Genomic DNA, 24,260 nt, shown 5'->3' with positions numbered 1-24,260 from the left:
TTTTTCGTAGAAATTAATAAAAAAAAAATAACTCAATGAACCTTCATTTTATAAAGCTCAACACAAACCTGAAAGAAAAAGATCCATAACGGACCGATTTTTGCGGTTTATAGCAACCAAACACAATATTTTCATAATTCGACATTAGCACAATTCTAAAGTTTTTTTCTATTAAATTTTAGCTGATTTTTTTTTTCAAACGATGATAGCTTAATTGCTTTATTCAACCACAAAGATCAACCCCAAAACACACAACTGCAATTTTAACGTGTAGCGGAAACTCACAGGTTTCATTTAAGCCCTTGGTGAAATTTGTTGATAGTCAAATGGCAAAGAATTTAAGGTTTGAATCCAAATTTTACGCAAAAAAGTGCTTATGACCCGATCGGGTCATAGGAACGGTAAAGAGTTAAATACAAAGTAAAGCAAAAATACCTACTGATAATAAAACATGATGAACCAGACATAACGGTTCAATATTACGGGGGTTTCGGTCCCCTCTACGCCGTTAGTTAAAGACAAGCCATCATTAGGTACATGCTGTGTTTTAAAGACAAAAAACATCGTTTGGTATGTATGATGTAGTCCCTGAATATGCTTAAATTAATATATCTAAAAATTGAGAATTCAAGATTACCTGAGGCATTGTTTAACAGAACCCAAATTCAGTTATTTCGTAATTACACTGTTGTGGTGTACATTAAAGCCCAATTAGTATAGCTATTACATATATACTCCATATGCAAGTCTTTGGTATTATTGATGTCTATATTGGGAAAATGGTACTTTCAAAATAGACAAATCCCGTTTAAATTGAACCGGCTGTGAATATGTGCATTGCTGTAGAAATGAAAGTATATCTCTAGAATAAGACATTACAAAAAGGTTTCTGCAGTTTCCAACTTGGATAATAAATCAAGTAAATCAACATCATTCAGCCTCCGAGTGTATCTCGCGAGAACGTCTAGACGATTTTTTAAAAGCTATAACTTTTTAACTGATTTATTCAAAGTGTTATGACTTACGTCAAGACTTACAGCTTTTCACATGTTTTAACGTTTCTTCAATATGACACTATCATCTACAAAATCGTACAATTTTTCATGCTTCTATAATTTTACGATCATTTATTCATTTTTTTTTAAATTTTATTTCTAACTGTATAAATGACATAATAAAATATCAAGTAGGTTATCCTTAAACACAACTTATTTGAGTCAACCGGATTCAAATTTTGAATTTACGTGGTTCCGCGCGAAAACTTTACACAGTGTCGGGCAACAAAGGCACACATCTTGCTGTCCTATTCTTTACTTGATCTATTGTCTTGATGTTAAATTTTGTTTGGTGGATCCCATACTATTCTTGCATATTACATTGTGGGTTTTACTATGGATACATATATGCAGCCGTCTTTACAGGTGTTGTTAAATTTGTTGAAGACAGTTCCCTCTAGAATTACGCTCTGTTCTCCATTATGTAGGAATGAGCGATCTATCTGTTGGTTTAATGATTGACGCCGTAATATTCCAATTTATGTAGTGAGATGGTTTGGCACCTTGTCAAATGCTTTTTCAAAACTCTAGTAAAATGGTATCTACTTGGTAGTTTATTTTTAATTTTGGTGCAATGTCGTAGAAGGTTACGTTTAGTAGTGGTTTCACAAGATCGTCTTTTGTGGAAACCATGTTTTGCATTAGAAATTCGAGTGTGGTCCATTATGTTAATGTGTACGATATTTTCTGAGGAATTGCATGTGCTGGATGTGAGAGATAATGGTCTGCACTAAAATGCTAGGTACTTTCCATCTATTTTGAAAAAGTTGAACAACATATTTGCTTATCTCCAATCTTGTTGGACGTCGCCAGTGTTCAGTGATGTTCGATATACAGCTCTGTAAGAATGGGAGCAAGTTTGCTTGCTGTTGCTTTCAGTATAAAAGATGGTATTGAATCTGACCTAGTGGCTTTATGTGATTTAAGATTTTTATTTAACAATTTGTGAACTCCATTAGTGCTAATTCTAATATCGTTCATGGTAGAATATGAACTTGTTCCTTAATTTAGGAAATTGTTTAGGTTGTCTTAAGTAAATACTGACTAAAATTGATTATTTAGAGTGAAAGTTTTGCTCTTGATTGTCATTTTGGAGAAATCCCATTTTAAGTTTTAATAGAGCAACTCCTATCCATCTTGGTCTTTGCTCTTGACATATGACTATGATTTCCTTGCGTTTTCTTTATAATCAGAGCTACCTTAATGTACTTCCTATTAGATTTCCTGATTTCCAATTATACTTCTTGTACCTAAACATATCCATACATTTCTTTAACTTGTTCTTGCCTTTCTTTTGGACTTATTAATCGGTTTTAGACCATTACTGACACTTAACTACTAAACTAAAGCATAATGAGTCATTTCTCATTTGAGTCAGTAAGATCTACAAGTTAACTTTTGTTTTATCATTTTTTGTAATAAGTTGTACAGTTACTATTGAACTTTTCATCGAAAATTATACTCAGAAAGATTGGTTTATTTCGCGTTCAGCATTCTTTTTTCTTCAAATGTGTCTATGAGAAGCGTAAGTGATAATTGTTTGGTCTATTTTTTTTCTATATTTTTAACTTGTATATACTTGCGCTTGTTAAATTGCAATGTCCATGAACTCTTCTCTTAATATCTTATGTTTTCTCTTGTTGTTTTAATATGTACTTTACCATTTCATAATACTATTCAGAGAAAATTTTCAAATTTCATGGTCTATATAAAATGGTTTATATACATTTAATATATATCATATTTATTGACCTGCTTGAAAAATTAATGGTTTTGAAATAATAACTTAAAAAAACAAACCCAAATCGTTTTGAAGGACGCAATGGATGAATAAATATCTATATCAATCCTGTTGACATATCCTATAAAATCTAAGTCATTTAGTATATAGGTATTGACTTTTACCATAGCTTTCGTGTAAGTAACTTGTTTATATTATAACATTTCAACAAAATAATGTATTTTTATTATTCAAGTTTGAATATTGTACAGAAGATTGGTTGACAGTTTTAATCAAAATAATATAAAACAATAAAATAAAAGAGAATTCATATAAAAACAAAACTATTGAAAAAGCTTGTAAAGATAACTGTAGTAACATGTTTGTTGGACCATGAATTATTCTTTCCACAAGGAATAAGCTTTTGTTTCAAAAGTATTGTGTTGTTACGTATGAATATATGAATATGGGGTGGGGTGTGGGGGTTGGGGGTTGGGGGTGTAAATTGTGGGCAAGTAGATGATTTGTAACAAGTTTCAAATGTTATTAGCACTCATTTCCTGCACGAGAATCTCAGCTGAAATGACATAATGAAACCGATTATCATTGTCGTAAACAAAACAATTAAAAATGATCAACATGATGTACAATAAAAGAAAAATTTTAGTTAGACAGCAACCCAACGTCATAAATAACAAAACACATCTTAGTATCATTCCATCTTAAACATATTTGCAATATCTTAAAAATATCCATGACGAAATAATGAATTTTATTGAATAAATATGCTTCATTATTAGTTTCATTCTCTTCGTGAAATATAAAATTTAATGTACATTTACACAAATTGATGTTGACATGTCACGTTGTGTACGGAACGGAACTTGTATGACATCCCGATTCCGTTGCGGTCGAGCAAATTGTTGTACTTCCCTTTGCTAGATTTTAAAACTTGCTTTTATGACACCTGGGCTACACCGCCTAAACTGTGTCTCGCGCCCAATACCACTCCGATAATTAGGTGATATAAGAATATTTAGTGTTGTAACACAAGATGAACGGTTATGTGGCATATTCTTAGAATATCTTCTAGATTCGCAGTTTCTGTTCGTCGTAACGGATGATTCGACATCAACCACGCATTCACAACATTGCCGTCTGTTTTTAAAATACGTCTTGCATTTTTAATATTGATGTAACTATAAAAATTTTGCTTATTTCGTAAATCAGGAATTAAAATTGATTTTAAAAACACTAAAGTTACAACTTGTAAAGGCAAGTTTACATACTTTTTAACAATGCATAACATTTTCAATTATTTCAGAGAAAATTCACTTTGAACTTTTTTTCATCGGTTTAATAATAAATAATTAATGTATTAATTATAAAAGTATAATTCAAGTGATAATGTGTCTGGTATTTTGGGAATAAGCATCAATTTGCATAGTTTAAGGTAAGTAGCAATAATTGAATTCGCTTTTATTTTATCCTACTGGCGGCTCCAATTTTCGGACCATGGCGGTCACCATTATAGTTGAATCTACAATGGAGCATTGCAGTAAAAATGATATTCTGATGCCTGCATAGTGCATAGAATAAATTTCACAGTTGAGAAACATTCGGTTGTGTTACGTAGTTTGGGATTTTAATGAGGTTGATATAAATATTTATTCGTGTATTTAATTTTAAACAGCGAATTTAAATGTTTCTAAAATTACGTGAATTTATATTAAACAAGAATGTGTCCATAGTACACGAATACCCCACTCGCACTATCATTTTCTATGTTCAGTGGACTGTGAAATTGGGGTCAAAACTTTAATTTGGAATTAAAATTAGAAATATCATATCATAGGGAACATGTGTACTAAGTTTCAAGTTGATGTAACTTTAACTTCATCAAAAACTACCTTGACCAAAAACTTTAACCTGAACTTCGCACTATCATTTTCTATGTTCAGTGGACCATGAAATTGGGGTCAAAACTATAATTTGGCATTAAAATTAGAAAGATCATATCATGGTGAAGAAGTGTACTAAGTTTCAAGTTGATTGGACTTCAACTTCTTCAAAAACTACCTTGACCAAAAACTTTAACATGAAGCGGACGGACGAACGGAGGCACAGACGGACGGACGGACTTTAATATGTATATGTTCATCAGTGCTTCTGTACTGTTGTATAATGTGCAGTAGTTGCTTCACAAAAGGAATCAGTATTTACTATAATCGCCATATATAATAGTCCATTAAGTAGCCAAACAAAAGATGTCTGTTAAAACAAATACAAGTACTTTTGAATTCGAATTTCTTTGATAACTGATTAAGATTTATTTTACAGAACATAAATTCCGTTGCCAAATAAAACATATTGATTTTTAAAAAGCTTTAAATCAGATCCATTTCATTGGGGCGAGAAAAAAAAATGTTGCTCTGTAGCTGCATTTCCATTCCAATAGCCTTCTGAAGTTCATGCATGTTCTTCATAGTGATGCTTCTTTAATAGATGTTCGTCGTATTTTTCTTAATAATTAGATCCTTTTGAAATATAAGCATTTTGTTGGTTATCAATACCGTATTTTACCCATCAAAGATCAATTCCAGTATATCTTTAGCATATCATTTTACATTGAATTGGAAGTTTAAGAAATTTTCGTTGCATCTATATCGGCTACAGCAAATTAATTTGAGCTCATGAATACCAATAACAAAGCTTTAAATTGGTAATTGTTACTGTTTGGCACGATTTTAGAGGTTGCTCGTAACTTCATAGCTTCTTGATATTTGGTACCATGTACAAAGTTAACTTTCGAAGCTGATTATACGGTATGGGTTTTGCTCAATATACTTCCTATAGTTGCTTACAACGTCATTTGAACTATATGGTTATAGTTGTGTCATTTACAATCATATCACTTCCTTACTCTCATATTAATTTTTATACTTTAAAATTCTCTGTTGTTTGTTGTATAATTTCCTTTTAATAAAATGGTCAGATAGAGGGGCATAGGTATAAAAATATGTAAACATAAGGACATACTGCATCTTGTTTGGTGCGTCTGTAAAAATAACTGCACGCGCTGGTTTAAAATCGAAGCGTGTAAGCATAAATATTAGAAATCACAAGCAGGCGTGTAGCTACGTTTACGTCAAAATGGCCGGGCGTACACTTGCATTTTGGTAAAAAAATATTGTAATCTCAATAAATTAAAAGGAACTGGTTAAAATCATATAATCATTGTAAATCATTCTTCAATGGCTTGTATAATTGCGAATAAAAGTAATGAAATTTGCTTTTCAATCAAAAGGTATCGTATTATACATTTGTTCATTTTCTGTCAAAGCCGGTCTGAATCTACTGTGAATTGTATTTACTTTGCCTTTGTTTAAAGCTATTCATTATCTGTTGAGATTTGCATTTCTGTTGAGCGTGCGACATTTCAGTCGCGAAAGCGAGACATAACGCCAGTTCATTTTCACAATCGTAGAAATGGAAGCCATTGTAGGGATGACGCGCTGCCAATTTTGCTCTCGGCAACCGATAAATTTATCCACATTGCACCATTACGATCCTTATATGTCAGTTGTATTTTAAAAGATAAATGTATCAACTAGCTAATGAGCATCAGTTAATGGTCTTGTCTGCATTGATTTAATTTAAAACTATTGTCTGATCGGTTGTCAGGTTGAATTTTCGAAAATTCATAAACATTTAAAAAAATTCTAATTAAATATTTCCTGGAAGGGCAGACTAGATTTTTTTAGTGGTTGAAGACTATAAACCCTAGTTTTCACACACAAAAAATTATAATTTTTCGAAGATATGCATTTTCATCATCCAACTTGAAAGACTGTCGTCAAGTACTTTCAGTAAAAACATAGCTTTTCGAACACACCTACTCTGTTTTTGTGATTCATTAGATAGGAATTTCACTTGACCCATATATTTCATCTGTTAGTACTGTGTTTTTTTTATGTTATAAAGTCAACCTGTAGCTTTGGTATATAAAAATGATAGAATCTGAAGCGAGACGATGTATGAAATATTCTTGCTTTGTACGATATCAAGACAAAATATTCAACTCAAACACGCCTTAACATAAAAAGGTGCACTCGATTTTCTCTTTTCGATACAATTGTTACCCATTTTTTGGAATTTTTTCTTGAGTCACATAATGGAAGGGCAGACACGAAAATTACTGAACTAATAGATTGATATGTTTTCCGTCCGTGGTAAATTAAAAAAAAAAATCGGAGGTTATGCATTTTCTACATCCAACTAGAAAGATACCCATGTCGTCGACTTCATATCTAATTTTTCTGCTTAACTATGTACTAAATAAATTGAAAACTTATGCAAATGGTGTTTTCAAAATAAAACACTTCGTAATTGAGAAGAAAATTGTAATTTTGTTTGTTTCTATTAACTTTTAAAATTTTTGTCACTACAGTAAACATTACAGTAAGCATTTATCGTCTTCTCTAACAAAGAGCTTCGATTCTTTTGTTCTAGCTCAACCTGGTTTCCGACTGGGTTCATCCTGTTGTTTTAAAGATTTTTTTAGATATCAATAATGTTGTCAAACATTCATGAAATTTTACGAAAGTTGGACATATATTTAATTTTCCTGTATTTACTGATAAAAGGAATTTCTCTTTGCAATTACAGCCGATTACATTGAGTGTGTAGTACGTGAAGGTAATATCTTTGGTTAGCTTGCTTGCTAGCTGAACAGTGAAGTCATTATTAGGTTAGGTAAACCACCCTCCTTTAAGAGTAGCCTAGTCCTACAGACAGATAAATTGGTTATCTGTTGGACTAGTCTACTCTTAAAGGAGGGTTATTTAACTAACCTAATAATGACTTAACGGTTCAGCTAGCAATCAAGCTAACCAAAGATATTACCTTTACATTCACACTAAATGCAATCGACTGTAATAAGTAGACACAGTCTAGGGTTTTAGTTTGTTACACATCAATTACTTTGTCAAGCCTTGATCGAATTTTATGAAACTTAGCAAAAGCTTTTTTATGATTAATGTCTGAAGCAAAACTTTAAATAACTTGAAGAATTTTGTTTTATTTTTCAGTTTATGGACTTATTAGACCGTTGGTTTTCCCGTTTGAATGGTTTTACACTAGTAATTTTGGGGCCATTTATAGCTCTTTTTTTTCGGTGTGAGCCAAGGCTCTGTGTTGAAGGCGGTACATTGACCTATAATGGTTTACTTTTATAAATTGCTATTTGGATGGAGAGTTGTCTCATTGGCACTCACACCACATCTTCCTATATGTATTATCTTTTTGCAATTAACAGACGGTCTGGTATTATTTCTTTACATGATAAATTTATAAACCTTCATAGATTGTCATGAAACTTTGACAGAAGAAGATAAAGAAAAAGTATCTAAAGAAAATGTTCAATTCATTTTAAATCCTGGAATGGACTGATAAATGTTTTTTTTTGCGGGAAGCAATTCCAGGCGAGAACCAGGGTTCCACAGAACCCTTTACGAATTTTATAATACACCTGAAAATCTATCAAAACTAATTATCTCATGTCCATTAACGAGATTTGTACATAAAAGGGGTCTTGATTGTGTGATTGCTTTACCCAAAGACTCCTTTTAAACATATTCTAAAGTAACTGGTTTGGACATTTTCTCTAAAACCAAACCAACACAATGAAAAAAATAAACATAAAAGAAAAACAAAATAGACTCTAAAGTATGTTGGTATTGATGAGTTTTTAATGACAGAAATGATATCTCATTCTTGAAAACTCTTTTGCTTCAGGGGGCTTCGTCCCTCGAATCCACTACCAACATGTGATATAACCTGGACACGATGGGGCCCTCAGACCTCTTGTCGAGCTTCGGGCGTACACTTAAAAATGGTCTGGCTACGCCACTAACGAGACTAGTTCAGTGATTTCAAAAGCAGCGTCTGGTAATTTTCATGTTTCATAATTTACAATCTAAGCATAACATGTACAAATCTTAATTCGATAGTATTTTTGCTTTCCATTGTCTTTTCTTGATGATACTTTTTCCTCTAGAGGCTGGTTTAAGATATTCAGATATACAGGTAAATTGATACCCTGCGGGACTCAGAATCGGTAAGACACAACATTAACTACAAAAGAGTGTTAGTCCTACTTCGATCGAAAATGACAAAGTACTATTTCTTGATATACTAGTTGATCTTTAATTTTTATGTTTGCAAATTTGATCATCTATATACTTTTTCCGTTTGTGTCAAAGTTTAAATAGTAGACATCAAATGAATAATGAATATATTCTACGTGATGCTTACTAATTTAAGCTATAAATGTTCTTTAACAATTACATGACTTTTAAATGTATGTTTAGATTCTATATTTTTATGCTCTTTTTTGGACTTGAGCAGTACGGGGTGGGGTGGGGTGGGGGGATGTGTTGCTTTCTCTATGATGTTATTTTTATATTTCACAAAATAATTTTGTTAACAAGCCTTGTGTGAAATTTTTGTAATATTCTAGTTTGTTGATAATGAAGCTTCTTATTTCAGAAGAAAAATAATGCATGGAAGTCATAATATGAAAAGTTAGCCACAGTGCGATATAAAAGTTCTGATGATATATTTTGGTTTCATGCTCGCAAGCGTTTTAGTATCTTTTTGCTTTTATGTGTGTCTGACAGTTTACTGGTTAAAAGCTACAATTTGAGCAGAAATGAGAATTTATATTATATTTGCCTCCGTCGTTGTCGTCGACAGTCCGTAATCTTATTTTAAAAAAGTTTCACCCATGAAACAACAAAGCCAAATGTTTAAAAATTGTCACTAATGTTGTTTGATGTATTTTCTACGAACGATCTTCTTTCGGATCTTATGTATCAGAGGCGAACAGGAAAATGGCTACCAAAGCTGAAAATACATTGAAGGGACAAATCGCTGCTTAAAACTTTTTTTTTCTAAAAAGAATTTAATGAAGATTCGATGTACTAGTATGCTTACTTTGATGTTGCTATTATCATAAACACGAGGGAAGATCAGTCAACATGACCGAAATCGTCAGTTGACTTAATTTGAAGTTAAGGTTATTATCCTTATAAATAACTTGACCTTAAAGCACATGGGCTCACGTCTTGGAGATAATCTTATTCTTTGTAGTACGTAAACAAGTCTTATATCTTTATTAGACAACTTTCTGTTTGTGTATAGGCGTTCATAATGTATGGACTATCTTATAACATCGAAAAGTTAAATAAATTGAGTTTTAGGTATTAGATGCCACAACAAATACAATGAAATAGTAGGAATTGTTTAAGTTTTTTAATTGTGAGTATGAATGTTAATCATGTAAAATCATCTTTTAGTGAACTAGTATATTTTTTGTTTTATAGTTCTATCAATAAATTCTAAGTTTTAAAATCAAGTAAATAGAATAGGGAATGGACGATTTAGCTTCCCAGTTGTGAACTTTCCATTTCTATGTAGCAACATTTCAGCAGCACCTGTATACGGAGTATATATATATATCTCCCATATGATACGATATTCCCTGGCTTATATTTCCTCGATAGAGGGTTGAGGCTTGCGGTTCCCAAGGAACCTATTACACCTAGAGTTCCAAATGATGAAGTTGAAATCATCCCTTCGTAAATTTTACGGACGTCATCACCGTTTTTAGAATGTATAACGGATATGTTCCTAATGTCGTAACTACAACCCGTTCCCTTTCCATGAATGTGACCTACCAAACTAGACTGCTTACCGGGTTTGTAATAACATGAGTAACACGACGGGTGACACATGTAGAGCAGGATATGCTTACCCTTCCGGAGCACATGAGATCACCCAAGTTTTCGTGGGGTTCTTGTTGCCTATTCTTTATCTTTCTATGTTTTGTCTTGTAGACTATAGTTTGTCTTTTTCTTATTTAGCCATGGCGTTGTCAGTTTATTTTCGATCTAGGAGTTTGAATGTCCCTCTCGTATCTTTCGCTCCTCTGGTAAACAGAAGGTATTTCCGATGTTGAATTAAATATTTCTATGTATGTTCTGTTATTGGAATAATGTTGGAATAAAGATTGGTTGGTGTTCATTTTAGTTGGTTTGTCGGAAAAAAAAATGTATTCCTCAATCGAATGCACCGTCCCTTCTTGGTACGACGGAAGAAATGATATATCTATAATTATTATTATTTTCTTTTACCTGTTTTAATAATCACATGAAAGAAACTTTAGGTCTTTATTTTCAATGATTTTACTTAACTTCAGAATATTCTTTCCCAAAGTCAACTGCAATTACTGACAAATAATGCGGTATGAAGCTAAAAATGGTAAAACAAACAATGAGATCAGCAACGGAAACGGAACAGAAAAGTACAAGTATGATCAGTTTGCTGTTGATGATGACCAAAATGGAGGCCTTGATAGTGAAAAAAGTGATACTGGTGTCAAAATGGAGAGAAGTTTGGGCCTGATCAGCGGGACAGCTATTATAGCAGGCACTATGATAGGTACGATTTTACATTTATCTTTTTGAAATCCATTTTGGGTAACAGTAAATAAATATGATCATGCATACACTTTTTTTAGAGGAATATGTATTCTTATTAGTTACATGGATGAAAAAGTACGTAAAAAAATATATCTTATTTATTGACGTATACATAGCTTGTAATTACAGGTTCTGGTATATTTGTATCTCCTAGAGGAGTTCTATATGGTGCAGGTTCGGTGGGAATGAGTATGGTTATTTGGCTTGCTTGTGGAATACTGTCGATGTTTGGTAAGATTTGTGTTGTTTTTATATGGTTACAGCCTAATCTATTACTTACACTTTTCTCATTCGTTTTTTTAATAATAAATTGATACTTGTTCAGTCAGCGTTTTAGGGGCATTTTTTCGTCTTCAAGTGTGCGTTTTTCACGAGATAAAAATAACCCATTTTTAATGCGACTAAAATTAAGTTATTTTCCACATTTATCATTATTAATCGGGTGTTTATAGTTAATTGTTTATGAAATATGAGGGACGTTTATCGTTAAATTGTTTTATGTAAAAATGGCTACACACTTTGAAAGAGGGAGTACAGATTTGATACAAGACGGTGTAGGAGACATCATTGTTTCAGACACAATAAAACTGTACAACTCACTTCGATGAATTAAACGCATGTTAATACAAGCTGTAGATTGCAAGATGTATCTTATAGACTTATTTTTTGTTTATTTTAGGAGCACTGACTTATGCCGAATTGGGATCTACAATTCCTCTATCAGGCGCAGAACACGCTTACTTTATGGAAGCATTTTGTCAAGATAAAAAGCGACGTAATTTGTTTGGACGAATTCCTGCATTTTTGTTTGACTGGATATGCATTTTTATCATCCGAACAACTATGTTTGCTGGAATGTGTTTTACTCTTGGTACATATGTAACTCAACCTTTTTACCCAGATTGTGTGCCACCACTTTATTTGACTAAACTCGTCACTGCCATTGCAATGGGTAAGTTTATTTATACAAATGTTGAAAATAAGCCGACGTAGCATTACTGATCATCATTGGAGTAAGTCTGCAAGTACAATATGAATTAGTCTTTGTTAAATCAACAATCAAAACAATATAGTAATTCTATAAAAATATAATTCTAGATATTTGTTTGCCGCTTTCTGTTCTATGGTCGGGTTGTTGTCTCTTTGACACATTCCCCATTTCCATTTTCAGACAAAAACAATTGAAGGAATGGGGTCACCGTACTTTTCTTTCAATTAAACGATATAGAACATTTCTTTATAAACCAAGTAACCGAATTATTTTTTTGTCTTTAATCTAGTTTTGAATCTATTCTGTATTTTGAACTGTTGTTATCTAAGGTAAAATAAATTAAATATAATTAAATATAACTATCTTCATTTAAAAGAGAAGTCTAACAAATGATTTGCCTTTTCCTTTAATAGTTCCACACCTAATTTTGTCTTACAGAAGGTTTTTGAACTTCTTTCATTCTCTCTTTATCAGGTTTTATGATAATATGCTAATATGTCAATTCATTTCAAAGTGTTTCATTATAACACAAGGTACATTTTCTTTTCTAGTTATACTATGCTTTATAAACTGCATGAGTATCAAGTTTGCTGAAAAGATTCAAATGTTTATGATGGCCGTGAAATTAGTTGCTGCTGTTATCATTGTTGCTGGTGGTTGTTACAGTCTGTCTCAAGGTGAGGGAGTGGTGAGGTGGAGTTTGGATAGAATCGATTCTTATTAATTAACAAATATGTACGCCTCACACTATTTTAATAATAAGAAAAAAACTGTCGCTGTTACTGACAAATCACTTCTGACAGCACATATGGTTACTTTAGAATTTGCGTTTCAGCCAAAGAGCTTATCTGGAATAGTGCTAAGATGATTGCATAACAAGAAAACACTTTTTCAAATATCACATATCTATAATAAATACAACCACAGATAAACCAAAATTGACAAATGCAAGACATGACCAACAATTTCAGTATTTTTAGCATCATGAGTAGTATTATCAACACAGTGTACCGGAAGGTGGGTGTTATTTTCACTTTTGTGAATGAAAAATCTATTGCTAAAGTTTAGTTGGAGTGGGATTGAAGTTAAAACATACAAGTCAAATGTTCAAGTTCTGATATAGAATATAGAATTAAAACTCTTATGAATATTCTAAATTTTGAAAATCAAAATTAGTTTTTTCTTTGCAACATGATGATAGTGGTATAACAAACAAACCAGAGAAATTTCACGCCATAATGAAACATTTGTTAACAAAAATGATTTCCTTTAATATCTAAATACAGGAGATACAGAAACCCTTACTAGTGGTTTTGAAGGGACAAGTACAGACACAGCTATGTTGGTGCTTTCGTTTTACAACGGACTCTGGGCCTATGACGGATGGTAAGCTTGATCAATTATGATATTAGTTCATATCGAACTTATAATTTCAAATAATTTTAATTCTTATAAATTAAGCAGAGAAATGAAATATGTCATATTTCGTCAATTCAATCGGCAGGTTTAACTTTTCCGCACTTCTCTTTTGCTTATGAAATGAAAAAAATCATCAAAGATAGCAGGCTTATAATTGTGTATGCATGATGCGCATTTCGTTTTTAAAAGACCCATTGGTGACCCTCAAAGCAAAACAAGTAACGTATAGGGGGTGACATTTGTTGTATCGAACAGAAAATATGTAGATTTCAGGTATATTTTCGTAGTGGATACTAAAATTGATCATTTTGAAAAATTAACAGGGTACTGATTAACTATAAAGCAACAGTGCGGTAAATTGATTCAAAGTTGGTACGTTTAAGTTTGTGTCACACTGCCTGTCATAGGCTTTGGCTCTGTGGGTTCCTGATCAAGTTTAACCCAGAAATTATCATATAAGGAATAAACAACTTAAGGTGGTATGGGTGTCTTCCTCCATCTTGGATTGTAAAAAACAGAGAACCAAAGGTCAAGATTTTCTATCAAGTTAGCAAAATGTGATGCCGGAATGCAGATATTTAATGTGAATTTGCATTTAAAAGAACCAATTTATAAGAATATAACTTACAAATATTAATATTTTTGCAAATGTTGATTAGTTTTGGTTGTTTTTAATATTTTTTTTAATTGGCATTTCAAAGGGAGGTAACTCTAAAACACTGCATTTTCTGATGGATTCTACATGAAATTTTCCTATTGTGTATTTTAGCCGGAAAAAACGTACGGTGACCCTATCTTTTCTTTTGAAATTCTCAAAGCAGTGTCTGAAAGCTATCTTTTCCTAAAGTATTTAACAAATCTATCATTTTGTTTAGTTTCTAATCACAAAATGGTGTTTTTTCCTGTATAATCCATACAAAATGTGTCATTTTGTCACGTCCTGTACCTTGAGAAAATGCGCGGTGACCTATCATTTTTATTATATTGTTCAACATATATCAATAGATACTACGTTTTGGCAAAGTATGAACAAATTCTATCATTTTTATTTTAGACTCCCATAACACCTTAATGCTTTTTAACTTGTTATTTTGATAGCTAACGCAAACATAAAAAAGGCAATATTCTTCTTGATTCATGTATGCTTCTATGATCTTGATTGGTTGAATAACGAGTATGTTTTTATTTTTTTAGTATCACTTATTAATATAACGTAATTTGAAGCATTTAACCATAAAAGTGTCGGTATTTTAGGCTATTTTGAGAGCATCTAATTTACGCCCTGCTTTTGTGGTTAATACAAAAAGATAGCTTTCAAACATTTAGGAGCTATTTCAGCAATTTGACCTTATGTCATGGACAAACATACTAACATTTAGGATATCCAATAAAATTTACTGGCATCATTGTGTAATTGTAAAAACATAACTGTCATTCGGTTTTTTATTAGGTAATCAATTCATTCACATGCAGATAATGTACAAAAAATATTTCACAATTGTATAATATACACGTATCTAAAGATGTTAGATGAGTATTGTACCTATAAAGTTTGCCTTTTCATTTACTTTTTACAGGAACAATTTAAACTTTGTCACTGAAGAATTAAAGAATCCCAAAAAGTGAGATAATATTATTAATATGAGAAATTTTAACACTTTATTAAAGATGGCACAACTTGAAAAGGATTTTTCTTCAGAAAATTCAATATCTTCGATCTTTACTTCTTTTTGATTCATCTTATTGAGAATCAGTCAACGGAAATATTTGAAAGTCATTTTTTTTTATCTGGGTGTTAGACGAAATTTTAAATGAAAATATCTCGACATTTTTCATGGCAGTTCCATTAACAAGATGGATCATTCATATTTTCCTTCGTTCCATAGCGTTCAACTCAAGTACTCACCTGTTGTTGTCACTGTTTGTTTTAAATTCAAATCTTTTTTTTATCGGGAAGAGGTTCATGTACAATGTAGTTAAGTTAGTTTATATTTTCTAACAGCTTTCCAAACGGATTTCAATTCAGCTTCACCAATATTTGTTAAACCTCAAATTTTGTCTTTATCTTTTTTTTTATTGATACCGGAAATTAGTTCTGACTTTTATATGTTCTTTGATCATTTCAGAAACATACCAAGGGCTATTTGTATAGCTTTGCCGTTAGTCATGATTGTATATCTATCAATAAATGTTGGGTATTTTGCAGTACTGCCAAAACAAGAGATTTTATCATCAGACGCTGTTGCAGTGGTTTGTGTATTCAATTATTTAAGTCGCGATACTTTTTTTTTATTCAGAACAAATGTTCAGCTTTATATTGTTAAACTAGAAAGGCAATGGGAATATATAGAATTAAGGAGCTAAAAAGTTTTGTAGCCATATTACTCATTTAAATTTATTTTATCACGATCGCAGATTTAAACATGTGTGAAGTCAATTGAAAGAGTCCGATAATCATGATAGTGGTTGTCGTCGACTACAATTATAGGTTAGACTATACTCGGTCATGTCTTATGAAGATTTAAGCCCAAGGCGACCAAGTATTGTCTGACCAATTTAGAACATATTCACACTTTCGAGTGACCTTACAAAATTATTCTTTCCCATTGTAATATTCAAACCTAAATAAGAGTTACTTTTTATAATGAACTAAATGTAAAACATAGGTAATCATCATTTCAATGGATGGAATGAAATAGCTATGACATAGTTTGTCAGGACCAAATGGATAAATTGTTTTTCTCTTGCTTCAGGTAAAATTTTATACTTATTTATCTTGAGATTTTTTATTTTAAAAAGCACCCCAACATTATATAAATTACCTTTTTGAATTCGATATTTTTTTTATAAATATAAAACTCTCTGTATAAATAAATTTACATATAGTGTGTTTTTCTAAAACAAAATCCTTTGTTTCATATATCAGCAGTCTAGCATTGTTTTCTTGAACATGTTGAAAAAAAAATCCCTTAAATGTCAGGTATATAAATTAAACAAATACTATTTTACCTATATCCTTACCCCAATTTTTTGTTTGTTTATTCTATAAATGTATACCATTAGAAAATGGTTGAAAATTTGCAAAATTGATAATGTTTTGTTTTAATCTTTGCTCTTTCATCTTAAATCAGTAGACTTTTTTCCCATGGAAAAGGCCTCAGCGAATTGTTCATTTCGTTAGTGCAGTTATTAAAAGTTCCCTTTCATAATTAACTGACAATGAGAAGTCATTCATGTATAGCATTTCATAGTGCATGAAAGACCATGTACTATGAAAATTAGAGGGGAAAAACTGACTTTTCATTGGTCGAGAAGGGGTGAGTATGTTCTTATAGTTTGATGTAGTCAAATACAGTAGAATAAAAAAAATTAACGTATATTAACAGTTGTAAGTGGTGTTTAAAACAGTTCATTCATTAAGTAAACATATATTGTGCAAATTAAGAAATGTTCTGTTCCTTGTTGCCTTGATTATTTTTTCCTTTCGCTTATATTGGCCTATTCACAGTGGTTTCACGTACATGACAAAACTATTTTTATTTCAGCTATGGGGTAAAAGGATACTAGGTGTAATGCAGTGGATAATGCCTATGTTTGTTATATGTTCCTGTTTTGGCTCAGCCAATGGATCCTTATTCTCAAGTGGGAGGTACGTTTGAGCATCTATTGTAAAAATCTGAGATACAAATAATAAGTCCCTTTTCTATGTATAATTTTCATGGTAATTGTATTGTTTCCGTATGACAAAATACAAATAAGACTTATTTTACTTTTTAGTTTCAGCAATGAATTACATTCGTAGTTTTTTACAACAATATAAACAACATTGTTTTTCATTAATATTTATTTTTATATATTCGGTTTCTGTTAAAATGTATGTGTACGTTGAAGATACCAATTCTGGCTTTTAATGTTCAATTCTTTATTAACTAAATATTTTACAACATATAGGTAGATGTATAATCAATATATACTAAATATAGATTACAAAAATATACGATCATGACAAAAGCAGACAGCAGTATCAAATACACAAAAAATACATACAAATTTATTATATACTGATTTTTGAAAAAGTATAGTTAATGACAAACAAAATACAAATAACATGAAACTTAAAACATAAAACACACGTAAGTTTTTACATTTTACAAAAATTATATTTACAGGTTGTCATACGTTGCAGCTCGTGATGGCCATTTACCATCTGGTATATCATTTTTACACGTGCAAAGACATACTCCAATTCCTTCCATGATATTCACGGTAAATAACATTAAGTATACAATACATCAATGGTAATAAACACATCAATTACTATGCGAACATAGTACTCCAATGCAGTCCCTATAAAAGTATTAATACACGATGATGTCAAGGTGGCTATATATTTCAAACAGTTGTAACAAGATTTGTACAATTAAAACAGAGGCAAAAGATAAAACAAAAAGATGGGCATTCATAAATTAAGAAATAATTGATGCAAGCTATACTTTATTGTAGTTTTAATATGGGTAGGCATTATATTCGTGATTATTTTTGCCCGAGCGATAGTGAGGGCTAAAATAACACGAATATAATGCCTACCTATAATAAAACCACAATAAAGTATAGCTTCCATCAATTATTTCGATTCTGATTAGGACAATTAAGGTAATTTCTATGTCCGATGTGTATAAGTGTACAGAGGCTATGAACCTCCATTTTTTTATAAACAAGCAAACGACTGGCCATGTGATTTGTCAGAGGGAGAAGTTTGAACAGCCTGCATGAACGGTTGTCGTATCTAGGTCAAATATGTGAATTTCGAGTTGCAACACATTACAGTCATACTAAATGAATTAGTAACAACATGTGCATCATTTGAGAGTTTGGAAGTGTTTTGAGCTAATGAAAATTAAATGCATGCCAGTTTGATAAAATTCATTACTCTGCAGTAGTTAATATACGCATGTGCAAACTGATTTTATTGGATTTAAAGCATGGGTTTATTCACAAAGAGAAAGAAGCACGTCATATTAGAATCGAATATAAACTTAAACCATTGTGGTGACGTCAGCCTATTCATTTACCGTGGATTCTTTTTCTAGAATCAACGCTTCCTAAATCCGTCGCTGAAATGGACTCACCAGATTATATTCTATTGTTTCCTTTGTGTGTCTAATTTCATTAAGGTTGAATTGACTAATTTACTGATTTCTGTTCACAAATGGAATTATTTTAAAAACTTACCTTTAATTTTTGTAATTTCTGTATGCTTTCACTGGGAATCGAACCCGTCCATGAATTCTGTTAAATGTTCCTGACTTCAACATATCGATGAAACCTCTGGGCTACCAATTGGTTACGATTTATTTGTTTATTTTATATATATAAATGAATAAATGATATACATCGGTTCAACACACACACAGGGCTTGTACCTTTATATATTAATAATAGGCAAACGTACAATATAAGTTGGTAGCCACGAGGTTTCATGGTTAAGATTAATGAGGTAAAGTTTAGGTCTTGTCTGTTTAGGTTCGAATCCCTGAATTCTCTTTGTTGTCAATAATCTCTGGTTTTCCAGTTTTTGTTCTTGTTTTGTATGTTATTGTGGATATTTTGTGTAATAAAAGCGAGTTTAGTCGTTTATAATCGGATAAATGTTGGCTATTCCACGTCCACTTGTATTTCTGTCCATCTGATGAGTTAAGCCTGTTTCAACTGATTTTTATAGTTCGTTCTTATGTTGTACTGTTATATCACTGTCCCAGGTTAGGGGGTTGGGATCCCGCTACCATTTTTAACCCCGCCACATTCTGTATGTATGTGCATGTCCCAAGTCAGGAGCCTAGCTGTAATTCAGTGGGTTTTTTTGTTAAATTTTTACATAAATAAGCCATTAGTTTTCTCGTTTGAATTGTTTTACATTGTCATTTCGGGGCCTTTTATAGCTGACTATGCGGTATGGGCTTTGTTCATTGTTTAAGGCCGTACGGTGACCTATAGTTGTTTTGGTCTCATAATAAGAGTTGTCTCATTGACAATCATACCACATCTTCTTTTTTATATTCCACATGTTTGAAATAAAAATGAATACATTCTTTTTGTCCATTATTGTTTTATAAATTAATATAATATGATTTCATCTGTTTTACTACATAATTTTACAAATGTTCATTCGCAAATTCCTATGCTAGAAAATCGTTATGTGACTAGAATTAGGCTTCGTGTTAAAAAATTTCGGAAACACACTTATTATATGCACTATATGTATCTTTTTCCACTTTCAATTTTAATAGAAATGAGTCCGAATAGAACTTATTTTGTATAAACAGATAATATTCAGATATCTGATAATATGAAGATCTTAAAGGGCAGACGTGTTGTGTAATAATGTATTTATATTTTTAAACATTTATTTGTGATATTTATTTTATTGTAATGGATCGTTTAACACGATAACATGGTTATTTAAACTCACTTACAATACCTTCTAATTAAGAATAGGCGTTAATTTTGACAAGACATTAACACAATAGTTTAAGTTATAGATACAATGGATAAGCGTTGATTCATGAAAAACAAACCATTCGCCCTCCGGGCTCATGGTTTCTTTTTCAAGAATCAACGCTTATCCATTGTATCTATATCACTGAAAACATCGTTGTTATAAAAAAATAAAATACAAAACAATAGTTGACAAAACAATAGAAAACTATAGAGTGAGCAATATGAACCCTAACAAAAACTGGTGGTGATCTCAAGTGCACCGGAAGGATAAGCCGATCCTGCTCCACATGTAGCATCAGATTTGAAACATACACTGTGTAGATAACAACAGGCTTATAATGTTAAGGGGACGCACGAGTAATAATAATAATAACTCAATGATCGTTGTTATATCTTTCAGCTTACCCTTTCAACATTGTTGATAATTCCATTTGATCTTGGTGCTTTAATTGGAATCTTTAGTTTTACTTCTTGGATATTCTATGGCGTGTCAGCAGCAACAGTTTTATTGTTGCGATATAGAAACAGACACAAAAAATTAGACTCATATAAGGTAAAATACCAGAAAAGTTGCATGTGATTTTTAAAATATAAGAAATCTAATTAGATTGAACAACCGATACCGCACTTTTTATTAGTCATCATGACTTTATAATCATAGTTTAGCTATATAAAGGTACATGTTCTTTATACCAGACGTTTTCGTATCTTTTGCAATATACTAAGCTTGATAAGGTACATACGGAAAAGTATGGATGTTGTATCAAATGCACACCTTTGTCCCTCTGAATGAATATTATCATATGGTCTTTTTTTCATAGAAGTGATCGATCAAGTTCGTAGTGGTATCTTTAAATGTACATCTTTAAACTTTCTAATTGGAATAATTTAAAGAAAACGACCGAATCCTCGCATGTGTACTGTCGAACATAATGTTCTAGATACATATACAAAAATCAAGGAAAGTAAAATGAAGGGAGTACATATGCGATTATATAGCCTGTAGTTGTATAGATTTTCTTATTCTGCTGCGATAGACATATTTTCTTTCGCACACATTATCTTCTTCGTGTATAACGAACTATGTGTTATGTTATAGTTTATATCGCGTTAAAAGTATTATGGTCTAAGTGCCAATGAATTGAATAAAATTGACCCTTTTTATATATGGTCATGTGTGTGAACCTTAAATCTCCTACAGTCACATTGGAATAAAATATACTTACAAACGAGCTAACATTTGCATCTTGCGTGTTTAATACACACACACGAGCAACAGAAATAAAGGAAATTGCAATATCTATCTCTTACTGGATTAGAATGATCGAATAGAATCAATAGTGACAGAATGATTTTGTAACTTTTGTAGAGATTCTTCTAGTCTTAATTACTCTCCTATTAAAACATGTCCAAAAGAGAATAGAAGAAAAGAATGCAACGTAAAATAAACAGAGAAAGAGATAATTTGTATATATTCATATGACAGTCCTACTTATTAAATAACTTGTGTGTTTTTCAGGTTCCGGTTTTCATTCCAATACTAGTGATACTGCTGTCGACGTTTTTAGTATTAGTTCCACTGATTTATTTACCTAAACCAGAGTATAAATATGTTGTTTTATTTATGGCAGTTGGACTTTGTATTTATTTTCTCTTTGTATATAGGAAAATCAAAGTGCCTTTCGTGGGTAAGTTTGATGGCTATACTTAGAGGGTTCAAGAATATCACATTTACATTTGTATTGTTAGCTTTCTGAAAACTCTAAAACAATGACTTTAAAACTTGTTTGGCACATAATTAAAACAGTTGGAAGGTAAAATCAAATACTAAGTTGAAGAACATTAAAAACCCAAAATTCTAAAACTCTTGTTCCAAAAATTGCTAGACGATATTTATTTCTGGAAAAAAACCCTTAGGACTTCTAATAACATTCCATAACAGTAGATTTACAGGAGAAAATATCTCATAATATATCATGTTTACACAAATGTGCTAAATACTTAACTGGTGAAAAGTAAAATCACAAAAAATACTGCACTCTGAGGATAATTCATTAAGAAAGTCCCTAATAAAATGGCAAAATAAAAAGCTCAAACACATCAAATGAATGTGATGCAATCGAGGATAAACGTCCACCACCAGCAGTGGCATCTTACCAGTGGTAAAATCTCAATAGAGGTACCAAGCTTATGAGTTAGTATATCAGACGAGCGTTTGAGATACACAAGACACGACACGTTAGTAACGATTGGTCGATGATTTTTGCTTATTTGATTTTCATATTCGTTGCAGATTCAGCGACTCGACTGATGCAGAAACTTCTAGTGGTAGTGCCGCCTTCTCAAGAAAAAAAGCTATTAGATTAATTTCAAATATTTGATGAAGAAAGATTATGTCTTTAAACCTTCAAATTGTCAACGAATATTCTCCATTTTCACGCGTTATTTTAACCTAACTTCGATTAATTAGCCGTGCAAGATTGTGTGATGTGATAAGTGTCAACCACGCATGACTACTGTATAGCCAGTCAAGGTCTTTAAAAACTTCAATTTAGACATTATTTTCCAATAGTTAGAGCTATTTGGTTAAAGTGTATATAATAAGTGAACAGTGAAGTAAGAAAATTCTCCAGAATCAGCATGATGTCATTACTATGACCCATAAGCGTATTGACTTCGGTTCCTCCATTTATCACATAATATGTTATTTTAGTGTTTTATAATTTGTTTGTAAACTCGTTTCGTCTTAGATAGTCGTTTGAATTCAATAAGTTCAACAGACTTGCTTCCTTGTATCAGTAGATTGGTTGCTTTTAACAGTTTTGAGAATATCACGGAGAAGAACAGACTAGCAAGATACAGAAAAACCTGTACAAACCGGCCAGCTATGGGACTATAAAAAAGGTCCGATTTAGACAGTGGGTCGGTTAACCAGGTTGCTTTTTTTCTTATAGATATTATGTCAACAACTAACAAAGTACGCTTTTGTTGTAAAAAGTGGTCAATATTTTAGCAAATGCATATCAACAGCTATGTAAATGTAGGTGAGTAAATGTGGAGGCAATTGTAAAATACTTGTTTCTCTTTTATAATTATGTGTGTACTCTAGATCTTAATTTATGACTATGATAAAATGTAAAAGTAATTGTGAAGTCATGTCATTGACTCAGACAGACGTGTTGATATTCCTCTAGTTTCGCATTGACTATTATGATCCTATTGAAATTCATTTAATTTTTTGCAAGAATAAAGTAAATCCTTTTTCGCAAAAGAATTGATCATGATTGAATCTTGCGAATTGAGATACACAAAAGGGATTACAAATACCGATATACAACCCAGTACAATATATCCCATTCAGCACACACGACTTCTAACAAAATTTCACAACATTTCTTATCCCAGGCATAGATAACTTTATTAAAACATTTTAAAATTTTGTGTCATAAATGCTCTTCAACTTTGTACTTGGCTTTCTTACTATTTTGATCTGAGCGGCACTGATGAGTGTGGCGTATTAAATTATATGCCTGGTACCTTTGATTACTATATAAAAACAACGCAGTTCTTGATCCAAATATTCTTACTTAGTAAAAACTGAAATAATGTTGATTTATATAGTAAGCAGCTGTAGTTTGACCGACTTTATTTAAATTTTTTTAACTCAATTCATTGGAGTAAAGATCTCAATCGTCAAAATTTCAAGACCAACCTTCATCCTAATTTAGAATCTTGGTAAGAAAAACCAAACAGAAATTGACATAACGCTTACCTCAAAATAATCGTTTGACACTACTGTTTAATAAGACGTTTGACACTACTGTTTAATAAGACGTTTGACACTACTGTTTAATAAGACGTTTGACACTACTGTTTGATAAGACGTTTGACACTACTGTTTAATAAGACGTTTGACTACCTTACTTTGTTTGAAAAGTATACGAATTCCAACACAAAATATATGGTAGATCGATCATTTTTCAACAGAATTTAGACATTCACTACAATATAATTATGGCAGTCCTCACTTTTGT

At 31.6% G+C, this 24,260-nt stretch overlaps 1 protein-coding gene across 2 annotated transcripts; it reads left to right on the top strand.

The window, feature by feature from the left end:
* The first annotated feature begins 2,891 nt into the window (after positions 1-2,891).
* On the top strand, positions 2,892-22,638 carry LOC143053934 (b(0,+)-type amino acid transporter 1-like). Of its 2 annotated transcripts, none has more exons than XM_076226738.1 (13): positions 2,892-2,972; positions 11,036-11,277; positions 11,448-11,549; positions 11,998-12,270; positions 12,861-12,986; positions 13,596-13,695; positions 15,306-15,350; positions 15,855-15,978; positions 17,274-17,377; positions 17,898-17,994; positions 20,627-20,779; positions 21,746-21,914; positions 22,520-22,638. In XM_076226738.1, the coding sequence occupies exons 2-13, from the start codon at positions 11,076-11,078 to the stop codon at positions 22,591-22,593; spliced, it is 1,569 nt and encodes a 522-aa protein (XP_076082853.1). In that variant the 5' UTR covers positions 2,892-2,972; positions 11,036-11,075; the 3' UTR covers positions 22,594-22,638. The 2 variants fall into 2 exon arrangements, with proteins under 2 accessions (XP_076082853.1, XP_076082852.1); XM_076226737.1 differs by lacking the exon at positions 2,892-2,972 and adding an exon at positions 9,957-10,095.
* Positions 22,639-24,260: the final 1,622 nt, after the last annotated feature.

This window comes from Mytilus galloprovincialis, chromosome 12 (assembly GCF_965363235.1).
Source record: "Mytilus galloprovincialis chromosome 12, xbMytGall1.hap1.1, whole genome shotgun sequence".
Lineage (NCBI taxonomy): Eukaryota > Metazoa > Mollusca > Bivalvia > Mytilida > Mytilidae > Mytilus > Mytilus galloprovincialis.
The sequence above is the reverse complement of the archived record's forward strand: the minus strand, read 5'-3'. Positions and strand labels throughout refer to the sequence as shown.

What these genes read in the sequence shown, in the direction of transcription:
- LOC143053934 (XM_076226738.1), top strand. Translation starts at nt 11,076, where the DNA reads ATGCGGTATGAAGCTAAAAATGGTAAAACAAACAATGAGATCAGCAAC. An exon ending in TCCTTATTCTCAAGTGGGAG is followed by an intron (nt 17,378 to 17,897) that starts GTACGTTTGAGC and finishes TTATATTTACAG; the next exon opens with GTTGTCATACGTTGCAGCTC. An exon ending in TTCCTTCCATGATATTCACG is followed by an intron (nt 17,995 to 20,626) that starts GTAAATAACATT and finishes TATATCTTTCAG; the next exon opens with CTTACCCTTTCAACATTGTT.